Consider the following 15,811-nt stretch of genomic DNA (forward strand, 5'->3'; position numbering starts at 1 on the left):
GTCCCCGTCCTGGTCCCATCCTGGTCCCAGTCCTGGTTCTAGTCCTGTCCCCATCCTGGTCCCAGTCCTTGTTCTGGTCCTGTCCCCATCCTGGTCCCAGTCCTTGTTCTGGTCCTGTCCCCGTCCCCATCTGCGCTCCCATCCCCGTCCCCATCCCCTTCCCGCAGAAACGCCCGGGTTGTTCTCAGCACGTCCCCGTTTATTTCGGAGGGAGGCGGTCGGGAGGGGACACACACACACACACAGCGGGGTGGAGCGCCCCAGGCTGCGGCTGGAACCCGGCGGATGGACGCCGCATCCCGGGACTCCCGCCGGCGGCCCCGGGGTCGCTGCCCGGCTCCATCCCGCTCTAGTCCGCCCGGCACTCGTGCAGCTCCTCGGCGCCGCCGATGCGGAGCCCCTGCAGCAGCGGGAAGGTGGCGGGGGGCTCCTCGAGGAACCCCCAGTCCCCCGCTCCGCCGCCGCCGTTCCCGCGGCCTCGCAGGTTCTCGTAGAAGCGGGGAGCGGGCTCGGGGAGCAGCCGCTGGCCCCGGTAGCCCGCGGCCCCCACCCGCGCGTACTGCACGGGCTCCCCGGGCCCCTCCTGCCGCACGTAGGGCCGGGGCAGCGCCGGGACGGCGGCGGGCAGGCCGGGATGTTCCTTCCCCGGCTGCTTGCCCGCTTCCCCCTCCAGCACGGTGACCGTGGAGATGGCGGCCGGGCCGGGCTCCCTGGCGGCGAGCACCTGGAGCGGCTCCTGGGGAGCAGCGGGAGGTCACAGCCGGTGCCATGTCCCCTTGCTGTCCCTCACGCTGCCGGCTGGGGTCCGGGGAGCAGCCGCCCGGTCTCACCTGCGCCACCGCTGCCGGCACCCACTTGCCCAGGCTGCTGTTGGCGGGGTCGGGGACACTGGGCCAGAGCTGCTCCTTCATCCTGGGGACCACGGGGATGAGGGGACTCAGCGAGGCGGGCTGGAATGGGTGGCCTTAGTGCTGGCCCGGCTCCCACCGAGCTCCCGGCGGGATGTCAGCACCTCGCAAGGCCACCCTGTCCCACCGGCCTGGGGTGGGGCTCTGGTACTCACCGCTCGTTCTTCTGGAAGCAGATGAGCAACACGATGAGCACGACAAAGACCAGCCCCAGGGTCAGGAAGAGGAACTGGATCTCAGTGTCATCTGGGAAGCGGGACAGGGTTACCGGGAACTGCAGTGGGCACTGCCAGCTGTGCTGTGCCGTGCCGTGAGGCTGGGACAGGACCAGGGGCTGCAGGTCCCCTCCTATGTCCCCCCTGTCCTGTGTGGCTGCAGCACTCACCCAGCACGGTTGTCACCAGGGTCAGGCTGGTGCCATTGGTGCTGCCGGCGGCCGTGGATGCCATGATGTGCACCTTGTACAGGGTCGATGGCTTCAGCCCCCGGATGACAAAGGAGCTGAGGGAGGCATTCACGGTGGCACCTGGGGGCACAAGGGGCTGTTGTTGTGACAGAACCCCCCCTCCTGCACAGCCCCTCAGGTCTCTGCTGGCAGGGAGCCCTGTGAGGACCCTAAAACTCCCTGACCCTCTCTCAAAAGGACACAGGGGCTCCTGGTATCTCCACCCAGCACATCGAGATGGGACAGAGGGCAAGGTCAGTGGTGCTGTGGGCAGGACTCACTGGCCATGTGGGTGATGCTGTTGGCCCAGAAGATGGTGTAGCTGGTGATGAAGCCGTTCTGCATCTCTACTGGCAGTGGCTCCCAGCACAGCTCGGCCTCTGACTTGCCGATCCTCTTCAGGTGAAGCTTTGGGGCATAGGATGGCGCTGGAAAGAGCAGGACAAGGAGGGACCAAGTGCTGAGCAATGCCTCGAGTGGGGACTGATGGGGAGGGGGGACCCAAGGTGTGGGTGTCAGGACCTGCCCATGCTGTAGGGGAGCTGAGAGCACATTCATGACAATGACATTCATGGCATGAGACAAATCCAGCCCCCCAGGCTGAGCTCTTTGGTGCAGTCCCTGGATTAGCGGTACATGGGGAAGAGGTTGTTGCCTCTTTTTGGAAGGGCAAAGTCTTGGTGGTGGGGCACCCTTCCCACGTACCCTTCTGCTGAGAGTAGGCTGTGGTGTGGATGGGCACCCCGACAGTGCCCTCGTAGAGGGGGTACAGTGAGATGTTGTACCGCTGGAAAGGCTCGATGCCATCTGCAATGGAGAGCAGAAGGGTCCAGGAGTTTGGGACACTGGCTGCTGAGACACCCCAGCTCTGCCACCCCTACCCCATGGCACCAGCCCACCTACCCTGGGGCTGGATCCAGAGGAAGGAGGAAGGGTGGGGAGTGGGCTGGGGGCAGAGCTTGGTCCTGGTTTGCTCAGGATGGGTGCCAGCCCCCTGGCACACCTGACCAGAGGGTCAGGACGCCCTGGCAGCCCTCACTTACCCTGGATAAGAGCTGTGGTGGCTGCGCTGTCGTGCTCTATCTGCCAGCACGAGCTGCAGTGCTCAGGCTCTGCTGTCACCGGCTGCCACTCCAGGACATAGGCGATCACTGGGGCCAGCGGTGCCTCCCAGTGCACCCAGAGGCTGTGCTCGTCCCCGGGCACGGCCCGGAGCCCGGCCAGGGGCTGACCTGCACGGGACAAGCAGCCGGGACGATGAGAGAGGGGAGCACCTCTCCCACATCACCCCCTGGGCTTTGGAGTCCGCCGTCTCCTTGCCCTGACTGTGCGCCCCACGGCAGCCTGCTGGGGGGAGCAGAACCCAGGGGACATGGGGAGATTTGGGGCACTGCCCTCTCACCTTTCCTCTCCAGGAGCACGACCTCGGTCGGTGCCGACTCGCCGGCGGCGTTGTAGGCTGACAGATAGACCCTCCTGGTCCCCGCGGGCACCGAGAAGCTGCAGTGGGTGTGGGTGGTGTTGCAGACGGTGAGGGGGTCCCTGCCCCTCCTCCGGGGGCTCAGGGTGACGCGGTAGCCCAGCACTCGCCCGTTGGCCTCCCGCTGCCGTGGGGCCTGGGTGCGGGCAGGGGGCTGGGTGTCAGTCCCCGCGGGGATCTCAGTCCCCAGGGCAATGCCCCGGCAGCTCTCGCGTCCCCCGCCTGCCCCTGCTCACCTTCCAGCGCAGCTGCACCTCCTGCTGCCCCTCTGTCCCGGCCGCCTGAGCCCCCCACCACGCGTCCAGCTTCCCTGTGGGGGCTGCAGCGGGGCGGAGATGTGAGAAGCTGAGAGGGGCCCGTGTGGCTGTGTCCCTAGCACTGTGCCTTGTGTCCCCAGCACTGTGCCCTGTGTCCCCAGCACTGTGCCCTGTGTCCCCAGCGCTGTGCCCTGTGTCCCCAGCGCTGTGATGTGTGTCCCCAGCACTGTGCTGTGTGTCCCCACCACTGTGCTGTGTGTCCCCAGCACTGTGCCTTGTGTCCCCAGCACTGTGCCCTGTGTCCCCAGCGCTGTGCCGTGTGTCCCCAGCACTGTGCCGTGTGTCCCCAGCACTGTGCCCTGTGTCCCCAGCACTGTGCCGTGTGTCCCCAGCGCTGTGCCGTGTGTCCCCAGCACTGTGCCTTGTGTCCCCAGCACTGTGCCCTGTGTCCCCAGCACTGTGCCGTGTGTCCCCAGCGCTGTGCTGTGTGTCCCCAGCACTGTGCCTTGTGTCCCCACCACTGTGCTGTGTGTCCCCAGCGCTGTGCCTTGTGTCCCCAGCGCTGTGCTGTGTGTCCCCAGCACTGTGCCCTGTGTCCTCAGCACTGTGCTGTGTGTCCCCAGCGCTGTGCTGTGTGTCCCTGGCACTGTGCCGCCTGCTCGGGCAGAGAGGACCCCCTGGGTAACTCACACTCACCTTTCTCGTGGGTGGTGTAGTTCCTGCCCGGGCTCCACTCGCTCCAGGAGGCCAATGCTGATGCTGAGTTCCGCCGGCACCGCATCTGGAAGTGGTACTGCGTGCCGAAGAGGAAGCCACAGGGCTGGGCGGTGCCGGCCCGGCCGATGATGCCGGTCACCTGGTGGCAGCCAGAACGACGGCTGTGCTGGCTCCTGCCTCGGGCAGGGGCTGGCCCCGGTGTGGGCACGAGGGGGGACACCTTGCCGTCCCACTCCCATGGGGACCCTTCCACTCCCAATGCCTGGAGCAGAGGGAGGCTCCTGGCTCCTGCCCGGTCCCACTGCCCCAGCAGCACTCACCAGGGCCCAGGCAGGGTCCTCGAGTGCCCGGTAGCGCAGCTCACACTGCAGCTCCATGTGCTTTGTGCCCCACGCCATATCCCAGGCCAGGGCAACGCAATCGGTCTGGAAGGGGATGGACTGGATGCTCTGCAGGGTTGGGGGGTCCAGCTTGGCTGTAGGAAGAGCAGGGGAGAGTTGGAGTGGTTTGTGGTGGGCAGTGCCCGGAGCCACGACCTCACACGTGCCTGTTGTTAATGCCAGGAGCTGCAGGTAGGATGCTGCAGCAAGAAATGGGGGGAAACCACCCCAAAGCATTTAGGAGAATGGCTGGTGGCAAGGGACAGGAGCCAGTGTGTGCCCCTGCTTGTGAGTGCAACACTGGCACAGTTCTACATTAATGCCTATGCAGAGAAAACAGATTCCATGGGGCCTGGTGTCTGGAGCACCCCACAGTTGGGTCTGCTCAGGGGTGAGAGCGTGGCACAGCCATGGAAGGGCTCAGCTGGTTCCTGGGCAAGCCCTTCCCCAGCTCTAGGTCAGGGAGGATAAGTCTCTCCATCTGGGAAGGCTCCTTTTATAAATAGTTTATAGGCACAGGATCCATTATTAATAGACCTGCTGAATAAATGGGTAATCAATTGCTGCAGGAGCTGTGGAGTGCAGCAGGTCAACTGGCAGCTCATAACCCGCCGCACGCGCTGCTCGCTCTGTAACGCGGCGCTGGCCCCGATCCATCCCGGCAGGACATCCATCACGGAACCTGCCCGTAAAATGTGACCTCGAGGCCTCACGTGCTTTAATGTCACTTTAATGCCCCTGTCACCAGCTTCCCTGACCTCTGCGCCGTCACTCACCCACGTCCATGGGGTCGATGCAGAGATGCTCTGACTCGGCCGTGCCCAGGGCGTTGGTGGCTGACACCCAGATCTCCATTTGCCGGTACAGCTGGAGCAGCCGGCGGGGCACCGTGCAGTGGCTGTGCCCTCCTTGTGGTGTGCAGCCTGTCACTGCCTGGCCTCTGCTCCTGCAGCGCACAGAGCAGTGGGCTCGGGGTCCCTCTGGCAGAGGGTGAGGCTTGCTGTGGGGTTTGGCAGGGGACCGTGGTCCTGGGACTTACCCAGTGTACTTCAGCACGACGCTGGTGGGGAGGTGGCTGTCGGTTCCCTGCTCCCATTGGCACGTCAGCCCGTAGTCACTGAGGTTCAGGATGCAGCTGAGGTTGAAGGGCTTTGCAGGAGGGTCTGGGGGAGAACAGCCAGGAAAGAACCTGAGCAAGGGCCCGTCCCTGCTGGGGAGGAGAGTGATCTATAGAAGCAGCAGACTTACAGCCTGCTCTGATCTCGGTCATGCCAACGCGCTGCTTGGTCCCATTCCACTCCACACAGCACCACAGCTTGGCCTGCGTGTGGTTGAACCGGGGCAGGGTGAGGTTGGACACCTCTGTCCCCCCTGGCCCCTGGCGCTGGCTCCCAGCCACAGGCTTGTTGTCCAGCATCCAGCTGATCCGGATCTTCCCCTGCTCCAAGCCATGGCAGAGCTCTCCATGGACGGTGCAGGACGCCGTGACAGTCGAGCCCAGGGGCACAATGGGGGAGTCCAGAGTCACTAAGGCACAGCCCAGTGTCCCTGCAGGCGGGAGAAACATGCCACATCATTGTCACAGCTGTGACAAAGCCATCTCAGCTCCTCCGCGGCCGGGCAGGACACAGGGACGAGCCTCTCCCCTTAGAGGGGCCCCCCATCTCTGGAGAGGAAGAGCCGAGCGTTGGGCAAGCCACTGACACGTGCCAGGCCCCATCCTGCCCGTGCCAGGCCCCATCCTGCCCGTGCCCGCCGTGCTGCTGCCGTTCCTGCAGCCCCGGCCAGCCCGGGTGGCCGCAGGGTGCTGGGGGTGGCCGTGGGACAGGACGGGACGGACCGCACTCACCGCCCAGGTGGAGGAGCAGGAGCAGGGAGAGCTGCAGCAGGAGGGGTGTCCCAGCACCGCGCCTGGTGGCCATGGTCTCCTCCGTGGCTTTGGCATCACCTGGAACGGAGAAAGCGGCTTCTCCTGGGGCTCGGCAAGGGCTGGGGACGAGGTGGGCTGAAGCGGCCGGGCTCCATTGTCACCGGCGCTTCCTGGAGCAGAATGTCCTTTCGCTGTCAGCGTCAGCCCTTCCCGCAGCCCTTCTGACACCTCCGCCCCCGGCTCGGCGCCCGCACCGCCACAGCCGCCGGCGTGGGGAGCGCAGGGCGGAGAGCCCAGAACGCGGGTCTGTCCGCACCGGCCCGGCTCCGCACCACATCCCGGCCACAGCACCCCGTGCCCGACCGCAGGCATGGAATGACTTTATCTACTCTATCTCCAGCCGCTGTCGGGCAGAGATTTGCGGTTTGAGGGCGGGTGAGGGCGGCGGAGGGCGATAAGCTGGGAGAGGGAAGCGAATGACCGACAGCAGTAAAGAGGGACTGGCCGGAGCTGTGCGGGGTCCTGCCCACTCCCTTCCAGGCTTCCCCCGTCAGCTGCATCCCTGCCTGCTGCTGGGAATGGCCCTGGGAGCTGCCTCTGCCCCTGCCCACCTCTGCCCGGGTCCTCTGTCCTGGACACGTCCGTGGTTCAGGAGGGGCTGCCCACACTGTGCCCAGCTCCTCACGCCCCAAGCCAACACCCAGAGAGAGACAAAACACTCCAGTGTAGGAAGTGGGACAGCGGCCACCTCTGAGCACTCGGCACATGCGGCTGTCCCAGGCAGGGGACTGGGTAGAGCAGCCGCAGACCAGATGCTGCTCAGTGGGACCTGAGCACCACGCACCGACCCCTACCTCACCTCCATCCCTACCTCGTCTCCATCCCTGCCTCTCCTCTGTGTCCGGGGTGTTTGGCTGCCGCTCACCGCCTGCTCCGAGCACGGGGCTCCGGCTGCCGGCGGCTGGCCGTGCTCAGTCTGTTTGCTAACATGCTGCTTTCCCCCCCGTTAGTTCCTCAAAACCAGGGCCGTTAGTTGCTGTGACGCTCTGAAGAAGGTGATTGCAAAACACTTCCCTGAAGTCTGCGACCCCCTCGCTCGCCGCAGGCAGGAAAAGCCCGCAGGGGACACGGACACTCCGGGCAGTGCCCGGCCTCCACCCTGCCCGCCCCAGGGCCGGCCTGGGCACAGCCGGGATGTGACACAGACGGTTCCTCACTGCAGCTGCCCTGGGCCACCCCCTGGGGCTGGGGGACACGGCAGAGGAGCCGGGGAAAGAGACAGGAGGCCAGGGAATGAGCGACTCAAGGGGCAGGAGGCAAATCCGGCTGTGGCCGCCAGCGCAGGGTGATGTCACCTGGGAGCAGCTCACATCCCCAAGCCTGTGTCCGTGTCCACGTCCACGCAGTCCAGCTTGCCACAGGGTGAGCGGCCTGCGAGATGCCCATGTCCCCACCAGTATCTCCCAGTACTGACCATTAACACACGTTATTCCAACAGCTCCTTGCCTGGGGCAGTGCCGAGCTCCTGTGCCCACCCGTGCCAGCCTGGAGCACAGCCCCGTGGGGAATCCCGTGTCTGGTGGGATGGGGCTGCCGTGGGGGGTAAACATAGGGTTGCTCAACCCCACACACACTCACAGCCTTCGCAACCACGGCGGCTGTTGTGCAAAGAGCTGTTTACTCTGGGCTTGGGGCGGTGTTTCATCTCCACGCCATGCTACAGTACTCACATAGCCAAAATCTGGGGGGCCAGCGGGACCCCCTGGGAGCAGGGAGTCTCGGTGTGGTGGCAGACCAGCCTGGGGAGGTCTGCCTTTGTGTCCTGCAGAGCCGGGCCTTGTCAGGAGGGGATGGCCTGGGGCTCTCACCACCGACCTCACAAGCCCCACAGTCCAACAAAGGCACTTTCCCCCAGATCCGCCCTGTTTGTTCTGGGTCAGGCTGCTGGCGGGGGTGCGATGGAGGCTCAGCACCCCGGGCTGGGGCACGGCGCCGATTCCCACCGCCTGCCGGGGCCGGGGGACCTGCCCTCGCAACATTTCCCCGGGCTGTAGCAACCCGCAGTAGTTGGGGACGGAAGCTGGCGCAGTGCGGGCTGTTTACCAGCCCAGCAGGAATAGCCGTGGGTAGCCATGACGACGTGGGCATCTCCGTGGGAACCGAGGGCGTAGCGCTGCGAACACCCGGCTGGACACCGGCAAACTCCCACCGCCGCTGGGGCCCCGCCACGGGCTGGGATGGGGCTCGGGAGGGGACTTTATATGCAATCCTCGGGCTCACCTCGCCCGTGCTCCGCAGGGAAAGAAAAGGCTCGTCCCGGGACGCTCCGAGCGTGCCAATCTGCCGGGACAGCCGCCTGCCAGCGGGGATGGAGCGGACGTGCCTCCTGACAGCGCTCTCGGTTCCCCTCCGGCTCTGAGTCACGCTCACAAGCTCACTGAGCCCGTTCCTGGGAAGGGACAGGAATACGAGGCAGGGTGCAGGGTGCATCCCTGCAGAGATCCTGAGCTGTGGGTCCCGGCCAGCCTGGCAGAGGGGCTGGGGCAGGAGGATGCAGGGGAAGGGGGCTGCCGGGGTGTGAGAGCCAGCTGGGTGACAGAGGGTCCCACGGGGCAGAGGGAGGTGGTGACACAGGCCGTGGTGCAGGACAGCAAGGGGAGCACAGCTTGGAGGGAGAGTGGATGCTCACGAAGCAGGTTTTGGAGTGAGTGGTGGGGCAGTGACTCCCAGTTCGTGCCGTAAGAGCCTCCCAAGCCTGAGGCCATCAGGCAAGGGGGAAGGTGGAAAGGGGAAGCAGCTGCGGGGTTTTTCCTGGTTGCAGTGTGTGGGATGGGGACCGATGGCACTGGGCAGTAACCCGTGGACACAGCCAGACCCTGTGGGCAGCTCTGGTTGCAGTCCACAGGCAGCAGCCACACATTTGGTGCCTGGGAACTCTCAGCTACGCCTCTGTTTCCTGTGCCTCTGATTCCATCCCTGCTGGGTGGATCATTGCACTTAAACAGAATAAAGTACATTCCTGGTGCGTATCAGCTCTGCAGGCAGCAAAACCCAGCTGCCCTAAAGGGATTTTCCCTTTCTTCTTTTCATTCCCTAAAAAAATAGAATATTGCCAGTCACGTAAGATACAAGATCCAAGTGTAAAAGCTTCTGCAGTCTCTAGTGGGTGAAGAGACCTGGTTAATTGGTGGCCAACGCAATTAATTCAGACTACCCCGTTCAGCACTGAAGAGGGAGCAGAGAGCTCCTCATCAAGTCACTCTGTGGGTGGGCAGAGGTGGTCAGGAGAGGACCCTTGGCTCCGGATGGCATCACCAGGGGGATGGGGTATGTGGGCAGCCTGCCAGCATGGAGCCACCCCTGGGACAGAATTCCAGCCAGGACCCTCCTGTGTCTGCAGGCTCTGGTCACCCAAACACCAGAGATGCCCCAGTGCTTGTCCCTGCCGTGCCACTGCCACTCCTCCCCAGTGAGGCAGCTGCAAATTGGAGAGGATTGATGGCAGGGGTCCTAGAGGCTGACCTTGAACAGCTCCCGACACATTCCTGCAATTAATGAGGCAGGAGGATTAATTTCTGTGTGGTAGATCCGGGGAGGCGTTGATGGGCATGGGGAGGAGGGGCAGGATGTGCTGCCATTATTCATCTCTCCTCTACCAGAGTGGTGCCAGGGGCTGCAGCTCCAGCTCGGCACAGTGGTTGGATGGGTAAGAGGGAGAGATCTTCCATGGGACCACCTAGAACTTGCCTGTCCCTAAATTCCTGCCTCTGTTGCACAGGTGTCTGTGGCAGAGGAACCTCCCCATGTCCTTTGCCCCTGTACCAGCCTCTCATTCCTCATATTCCTAAAAATTCCTGCTCTCTTCTGCTGACTCACTCCAGAGCTCAGACTTGTGAAGCCATAAGGGCCATCTTCCCCTTCTGCCACTGCCAAAAAGAAAACTTCCCTTTGATGCTCCCTCCCATCGAATCGCCTGGGCAGGGGTTTCTCACCCTCCCACCACAGCCCCTGACCCTGCTGTGCCCGTGGTGCCAGGCAGCAAGGCTGAGGTCTGAGTCTCAGCCCAGCTGTCTCTGTGGCCACTCCCGACACTTCCCGGCAATCAGGCTGCAAGCAAAGCACTATTATTTTTCTGCTCTAATAAACACCTCTGACAATAATAGAAAAAAAAAAAAAAAAAAAAACAAACCACCAAACCCAGCTTTTATCAGGAGAAAAGGATACCTGGGGATTATTTACTCAGAGTCAATAGTTGCAAGTAAGGGCTGCCAGCCCAGGCAGGCACTGACAGCTGGTCGTGGCTGGAGCATTGCACAGGAAAGGAGCAAAGCTCTCCCAACTGCTCCCCCCTTGCTCCTGCTGTATGAACCTTCCATCTCGGCTGTGCTGCCCAGGGAGATCCCCTTCATCCCCCATCCATATCACTCTGGGACACGCTGCCAGTACCAGGCCCCTGGAGGGCACAGAGGGGCCCTGGCTGCTCGAGCTGTGGGGTGGGAATGTGACTTGGAGTTGGCACTTCTCCTCTTCCAAAGGCTCGGATCTGTGAGAGCAAAAAATCCACAGTCAATTGAGCTAATCACAAAGGCAATGAAATGTCTTCGTGAGGTTATAAACATCCTCGCTTGAACCCAGTGACACAGGGAAATAGGAATCCAACCAAGCAGCCTCCAAAAGTGCTTTATTCCCCATTATTTTCATTAGCTGCCTTGTAATTTGATTTGTCCTCTCCTGCTGCTGGCTTTTTCCACGGCCAGGAGGAGTGAGAAATGAAACACCCACAAATGAGGCTGACAGCGTCCGGGGGGCTCAGGAGTGACACAGCTCCTGGCTCCTGAGAAACAGCTGTGGCTGGGTCCTGCGACATGGGACTGGAGGGTGGGGTGTCTGGTGGCTCTGATACCGCCCAGATTTCCTGGCTGAGACCCCCTGAGGCTCAGGCTGTGGTTCCCAGTGCCATCAGTGCCCTTCCTGGGGGGCACAGGGTGAGGCCCCCAGGGCTGGCACCGTGTCAGCACCACCACCTGTCTCCGGGTGATCCTGTGCCCTCTGCTCCACACTGACATCCTGTCCCCATTATCTGCAATTTCCTTGAAAGCTGTCAGGCATCGAAGGGGGCCCCTTTGCAAATGAGGAGAGGAGGAAACAACCAAGTCTGCATTTCCCACTAGAAATTAATCCCCCCTTCTTATTTAAAGGTATCAGTGAATGAGGCCAAGTTGTTAAGTGACAAAAGAAAAATGATTCTTGCCTTCCAGGGTTATTAAAATCATGTTCTACAATTTTAGCAGCCACAAGGAAGCCCAGATAATGACAGATGATGATAATCCATCTCCAGCACAGCCTGGTCTATAATGATACTGCCCATATCTCTTGTATTACCACCAATTACTCAGTGTATAATGAAAATGTACATCCATTCTGGGGAGCTGCATTTGCTGTCTCTGAATCCAATTTCTCCCTCTCCTCCCCCCAGTACTCTCCTGCTACAGCTGGAGCCCCCACCGTGCCTGGCTCTGGGATCTGGCTTGGGGGATCCAGCCTGTCCCTGGCAGGGATTTTACCTGTGAGGGCTGTGAGTGCCCCTCACCTTGGCCTCGAGCTCCTCTGGCTGCACAAAGCCTGTCTGGGGACACAGGCAGGACAGGAGCGGCTTTGAAATGCAAATTGCAGGAGGAACCTGAAGAGATACAAAGCAAAGTGAATGCTCTCTGCTGGCCAAGGTGGCAGCTCACGGCCAACCCAGCCTGGGCCGCTCCTCCCACCCTGTGAGCTCCTGGCAGCCGCCCCTGCTGCCGAAATCCGGGTGGAAGTGCCCGTCCAAATGCTGAGGTGGCACAATCCTGCTCAGGATAGCAACATCCCGCTGGGCACAGCATCATCCTGCTCAATACAGCATCATCGTGCTTTGTACAGCATCATCCCGCTCGTCACAGCATCATCCTGCTCACTACAGCATCATCCACCTCATCACAGCATCATCCACCTCATCACAGCATCATCCTGCTCATCACAGCATCACCCCCGTCGTCACAGCATCACCCCACTGGGCAGAACAGAATCCTGCTGGCACAGAACCATCCCACAAGGCACAGCACCATTCTGCCCAGCCAGCAGCAGCTGTGTGGCCCAGCTTGGAGCAGAGCTTCCGTGACAGCCCCACTGTCACCTTCTGACGTCTGGAGTCCTGCCATGGACATTTCTAGGGGAAAATGTACCCCTGAGCTTTCCCACCACCCTTCCTGCCCGCACCGGGCCCAGCTGCATTTCACAGCAGCACTTAATCCTGTTAAATCAGAGTGGGAATCACTCAGACCCAGGTGGGCATCTGAGTGCAACTGGATCGGCTCCTGCCACAGCACCTGGAAGGGGCACGAGGCTGTGTAAAATTAATGTAGATATATATTTCATCTGGGTTCTATTGTCTTCCACTTTATTCGGGTCAAAAAAGCAGGAGACAACATCTTTGAAGATGAAAACATAATCTTTTGGGAAATTGAAAGTACAGATGGTGGTTTGGGCAGGAGTCTGTGCGTGTGCTGCCACCAGGGCTCCCGAGCCTGCCTGGGGGGGACACGCACGGGGGTCCCTGGAGCGAGGGAACATCTTGTGCTCATGGAGAGGAGCTGGCAGTGGGAAAGCTCCCAGAAAACATCGTGTGTGTGTGTCTGTGCACACCATATGTGTGCCCTTCCTAACACCCCCCAGGTGAGCACCGAATCTCCCACCTAAAGACAGAGCTCACCACAACGGGGCCAGAGCCCCTGTAAGTGTTTTCCCTTGGAGCAGAGCTCCACTGCCAATTGCCTCGTTAACACGGCTCTCCAGGTAGCAGAACCTGCCTCGTTATTTCTTAAATTAAATGCCTTTATTTTTCATAACTCTGTGTCATAAATCTCTGTGTGTTTAATCCCTAATTAAGGGCTCCTCCTGCTCTGAGCTGCTCCGAGCAGAACGCCCAGTACCACCTTCCCCAGCACAACTTTACATGAGTTATTAAAGAACAGAGGTGCATCTATTAATTATTTCATAAATATTAACAAGCCCTTAATGGCTGGAATCCTGGAATAACAAGTTCCTAGGGCGTTCAGTTTTAAAAAGGTGGTTAACTACACTGACCACTGGGATCTGGGAGCCCCCAGGACACACACTGTGGGCAATGCAGCAGGAGCAGTGCCAGTGCCAGCTGCTCTGCTTGGCAAGTCAGCCCTGAAGGTGGAGCTGGGGTCACCAGAAATACGGGTTTAAATTGAAAGACAATAGGTTTAGACTGGATATTGGGAAAAAAATTCTTCCCTGGAAGAGTGTTGAGACCTTGGCATAGGTTGCCCAGAGAAGCTGTGGCTGCCCCATCACTCAAGGGCAGGTTGGGTGGGTCTTGGAGCACCCTGGGATGGTGGAAGGTGTCCCTGCCCATGGCAGGGGGTCGAATGAGATTGGCTGTAAGGCCCCTTCCATCCCAAACCGGATCCTACAGGCAATGCTTCAGGTGGGAGTCAGCTCCCAAGTGAACAAAGCGAGTCCAGGCTCCCCCACCCAGCATACTGACACCTTTCAGAGAGCTCAGCTCAGGGAAGCCCCTGCACAGCTCCTTAAACCACCCTGAGCCTGTTCTCACTCATCACCACCCCTCTGCAGCAGCAAAGTTATGGAGCAGTTATCCCACGTTACTGTGTGCCTCATGGTAATACCAGCGTGTCCCTGCAGCTCCCCAGCCCTGCTCATCCTGTGCTTTCCTTCCTGCAGATAGGGAGATCCTGCTCTTGGGCCCAGGAGAAGTTGTGGGGGCAAACTGGGGAACCAGGGCTGGCCCTACACTCACAGAGGTGGGAGGAGGAACCACAACTGCGTGTTTGACAACACTTTTGGAAACACATCCCCAGCCCAGGCTGCCAACTGGGCTGATGTGCAGCGGGTGCGGTGGTGATGTCTTGGAAGCCTGGGATGACACTGATTAATTGGGGCAATGAAAGCTCTTTCCGGCCTTTCCTCAGTGGCATTTTGGCATTTGGTTCTTCATGAGTTACAAGCACCTTGTCCGTGTGGAGACATTTACAGCCATGAATTTTGCAGAGGCCGGTAGAGCATAATTATCTTCTGAGCAGAGGCAGGAGATCCGGGCAGCAGCTCCAGGCATGGGCATTCCAGCCAGGAATGTGAATTCCCATGGGCTGGGGCTTCTGAGAGAGAGAGAAACACCGAGCCAAACCCAGGGCGGTTTGGCACGTTTTCAATTCCACCCTGAAAAAACTCCCTTTTGCCGAGGGAACATCCCGCGGACCGAGCAGGAACTCCCTGTGGAGCATCACTCCAAGGATGCAGGTCTGGCAACATCCTCACCCCTCTTCAAGCCTGAGGCTAGAGAGGAGGATGCTCGGGCGCTGCCTGGAGGGCAACCACCTCCGGATCCTCTCCTGTATCCCGCGGCTGAGGCTGTTCCGTCTCCTCCGAGAGCCCTGGCTCGGGCACAGCCCGACATGAATATTGATGGGCGGCTGGATGCGGGGAACGCGCTAATTTAATCAGGGTGACAGGAGCGGGGCTCCCCGGAGGCGCCGCGCTGCCGCTTGCTGACATTAATGTTACTTTGTGTCACAAGGCATTTTTTTTTAATGTATCTTGCCAGTAAAATAATCAGCCTTCTCCCGGGTACAGAGGCACTTGTTTCTCATCCATTATGATACAGGCGTCGCTCCGCGGCCGTCATTAGCGCGCGAGAGGAGAGTCGGGGCAACACGTCTGGTATTTTTAGAAGTATGACATGGATGAGGAACATATTCTTGCCTCTCAAAGGCAATAAACAACCTCTGTCGTGCGACTTCCCGCAGGGCACTCGGAGGTGGCGGTGCCGCGCTCTGTCCCCGGGGAGCAGAGGGTGACCCCAGCCGTCAGCGCTGCGGGACGAGTCGGGTTTGGGGAGGTCTGGGAGACCCCTCTTTCAGTCCCTGGGAGCTGGGTGACCTGCAGGAGGGCACTGGAAAGGACATTTGGACCAGAGCAGCTCCAGCCTCAGGGCTCCCACCTGGCAGTTCAGGGCTGGCATGAGCCGGGGTCAGTCCAAAGCAGCCCCAGACACCGTGAGGTTTGCAGGAGATCTGCGCTCTCCTGACCAGAGTTCTGAGGCAGTTTATCAATTTATGTAGTGAGCTTTCAGCTCACCTTCAAAGCCCCCGACTCCTCGGTGAGCAGCCCTGCTCGTTCTGCTCATGCATCTTTAATCTTGAGTGAAAAACGAGGTTTTTTTTTTTTTTTTTTCCCTCTCCTTTTCTTTTCGCTGTTTGCCTTCAGAGGCTGGGATAACAACATCCAATCTCCTCCTCAAGCAGACCCGGAGGGGCTTTCTGTTCCCCTAAAGCACCACACTGCCCACCGGGACCGTGCCCAGCAGCACGAGGGGGACACAGAATGACCAAAGACGGGGGGCAGGAGCCAGGCAGCTCCTGCGGAGTGGGGATGAGCCCCCCATCGGGGTCATTTAGGCGTGAAGCACTAAGAGGAGCCAGACAGGCACTTGAAGAGCATTAAACCCACTGATGAGTCAAAATGCAACTTCAGCTCCTGCCCCAGCAGGGTCCGGCTGAGGCCCTGGGATCAGCAGGGAGAGCAGCAGCGCCTGGTGGGAGCACAGGGATGTGTCGGCTTGTTTTGAGTTTATTCTATTATCGGGTTGATTTTTTTTTTTTCCAAGAGGAAAAAAATCGCTATGGCAACTTCTGCAACCGCGGCGCTCCTGGGAGACTGACTGCGAGTGAGA

At 60.5% G+C, this 15,811-nt stretch overlaps 1 protein-coding gene across 5 annotated transcripts; it reads right to left on the reverse strand.

The window, feature by feature from the left end:
- Positions 1-266: 266 nt before the first annotated feature.
- Positions 267-7,247, reverse strand: CSF3R (colony stimulating factor 3 receptor). 5 transcript variants are annotated; one of them, XM_066335449.1, is made up of 16 exons: positions 6,929-7,022; positions 6,037-6,159; positions 5,436-5,735; positions 5,227-5,350; positions 4,964-5,133; positions 4,128-4,282; positions 3,787-3,946; positions 3,070-3,152; positions 2,756-2,969; positions 2,397-2,585; positions 2,059-2,160; positions 1,635-1,781; positions 1,294-1,434; positions 1,064-1,154; positions 831-912; positions 267-736 (listed from the first exon to the last, which is right to left on the reverse strand). In XM_066335449.1, exons 2-16 carry the CDS (start codon positions 6,107-6,109, stop codon positions 350-352), a joined length of 2,418 nt encoding a protein of 805 aa, XP_066191546.1. In that variant the 5' UTR covers positions 6,110-6,159; positions 6,929-7,022; the 3' UTR covers positions 267-349. The 5 variants fall into 5 exon arrangements, with proteins under 5 accessions (XP_066191546.1, XP_066191545.1, XP_066191544.1 ...); XM_066335448.1 differs by having other exon boundaries at positions 268-736; positions 6,037-6,153; positions 6,929-7,247; XM_066335447.1 differs by having other exon boundaries at positions 268-736; positions 6,037-6,227; positions 6,929-7,247.
- Between the last annotated feature and the right edge of the window lie 8,564 nt (positions 7,248-15,811).

The sequence above is a fragment of the Sylvia atricapilla genome, chromosome 24 (genome assembly GCF_009819655.1).
Source record: "Sylvia atricapilla isolate bSylAtr1 chromosome 24, bSylAtr1.pri, whole genome shotgun sequence".
Lineage (NCBI taxonomy): Eukaryota > Metazoa > Chordata > Aves > Passeriformes > Sylviidae > Sylvia > Sylvia atricapilla.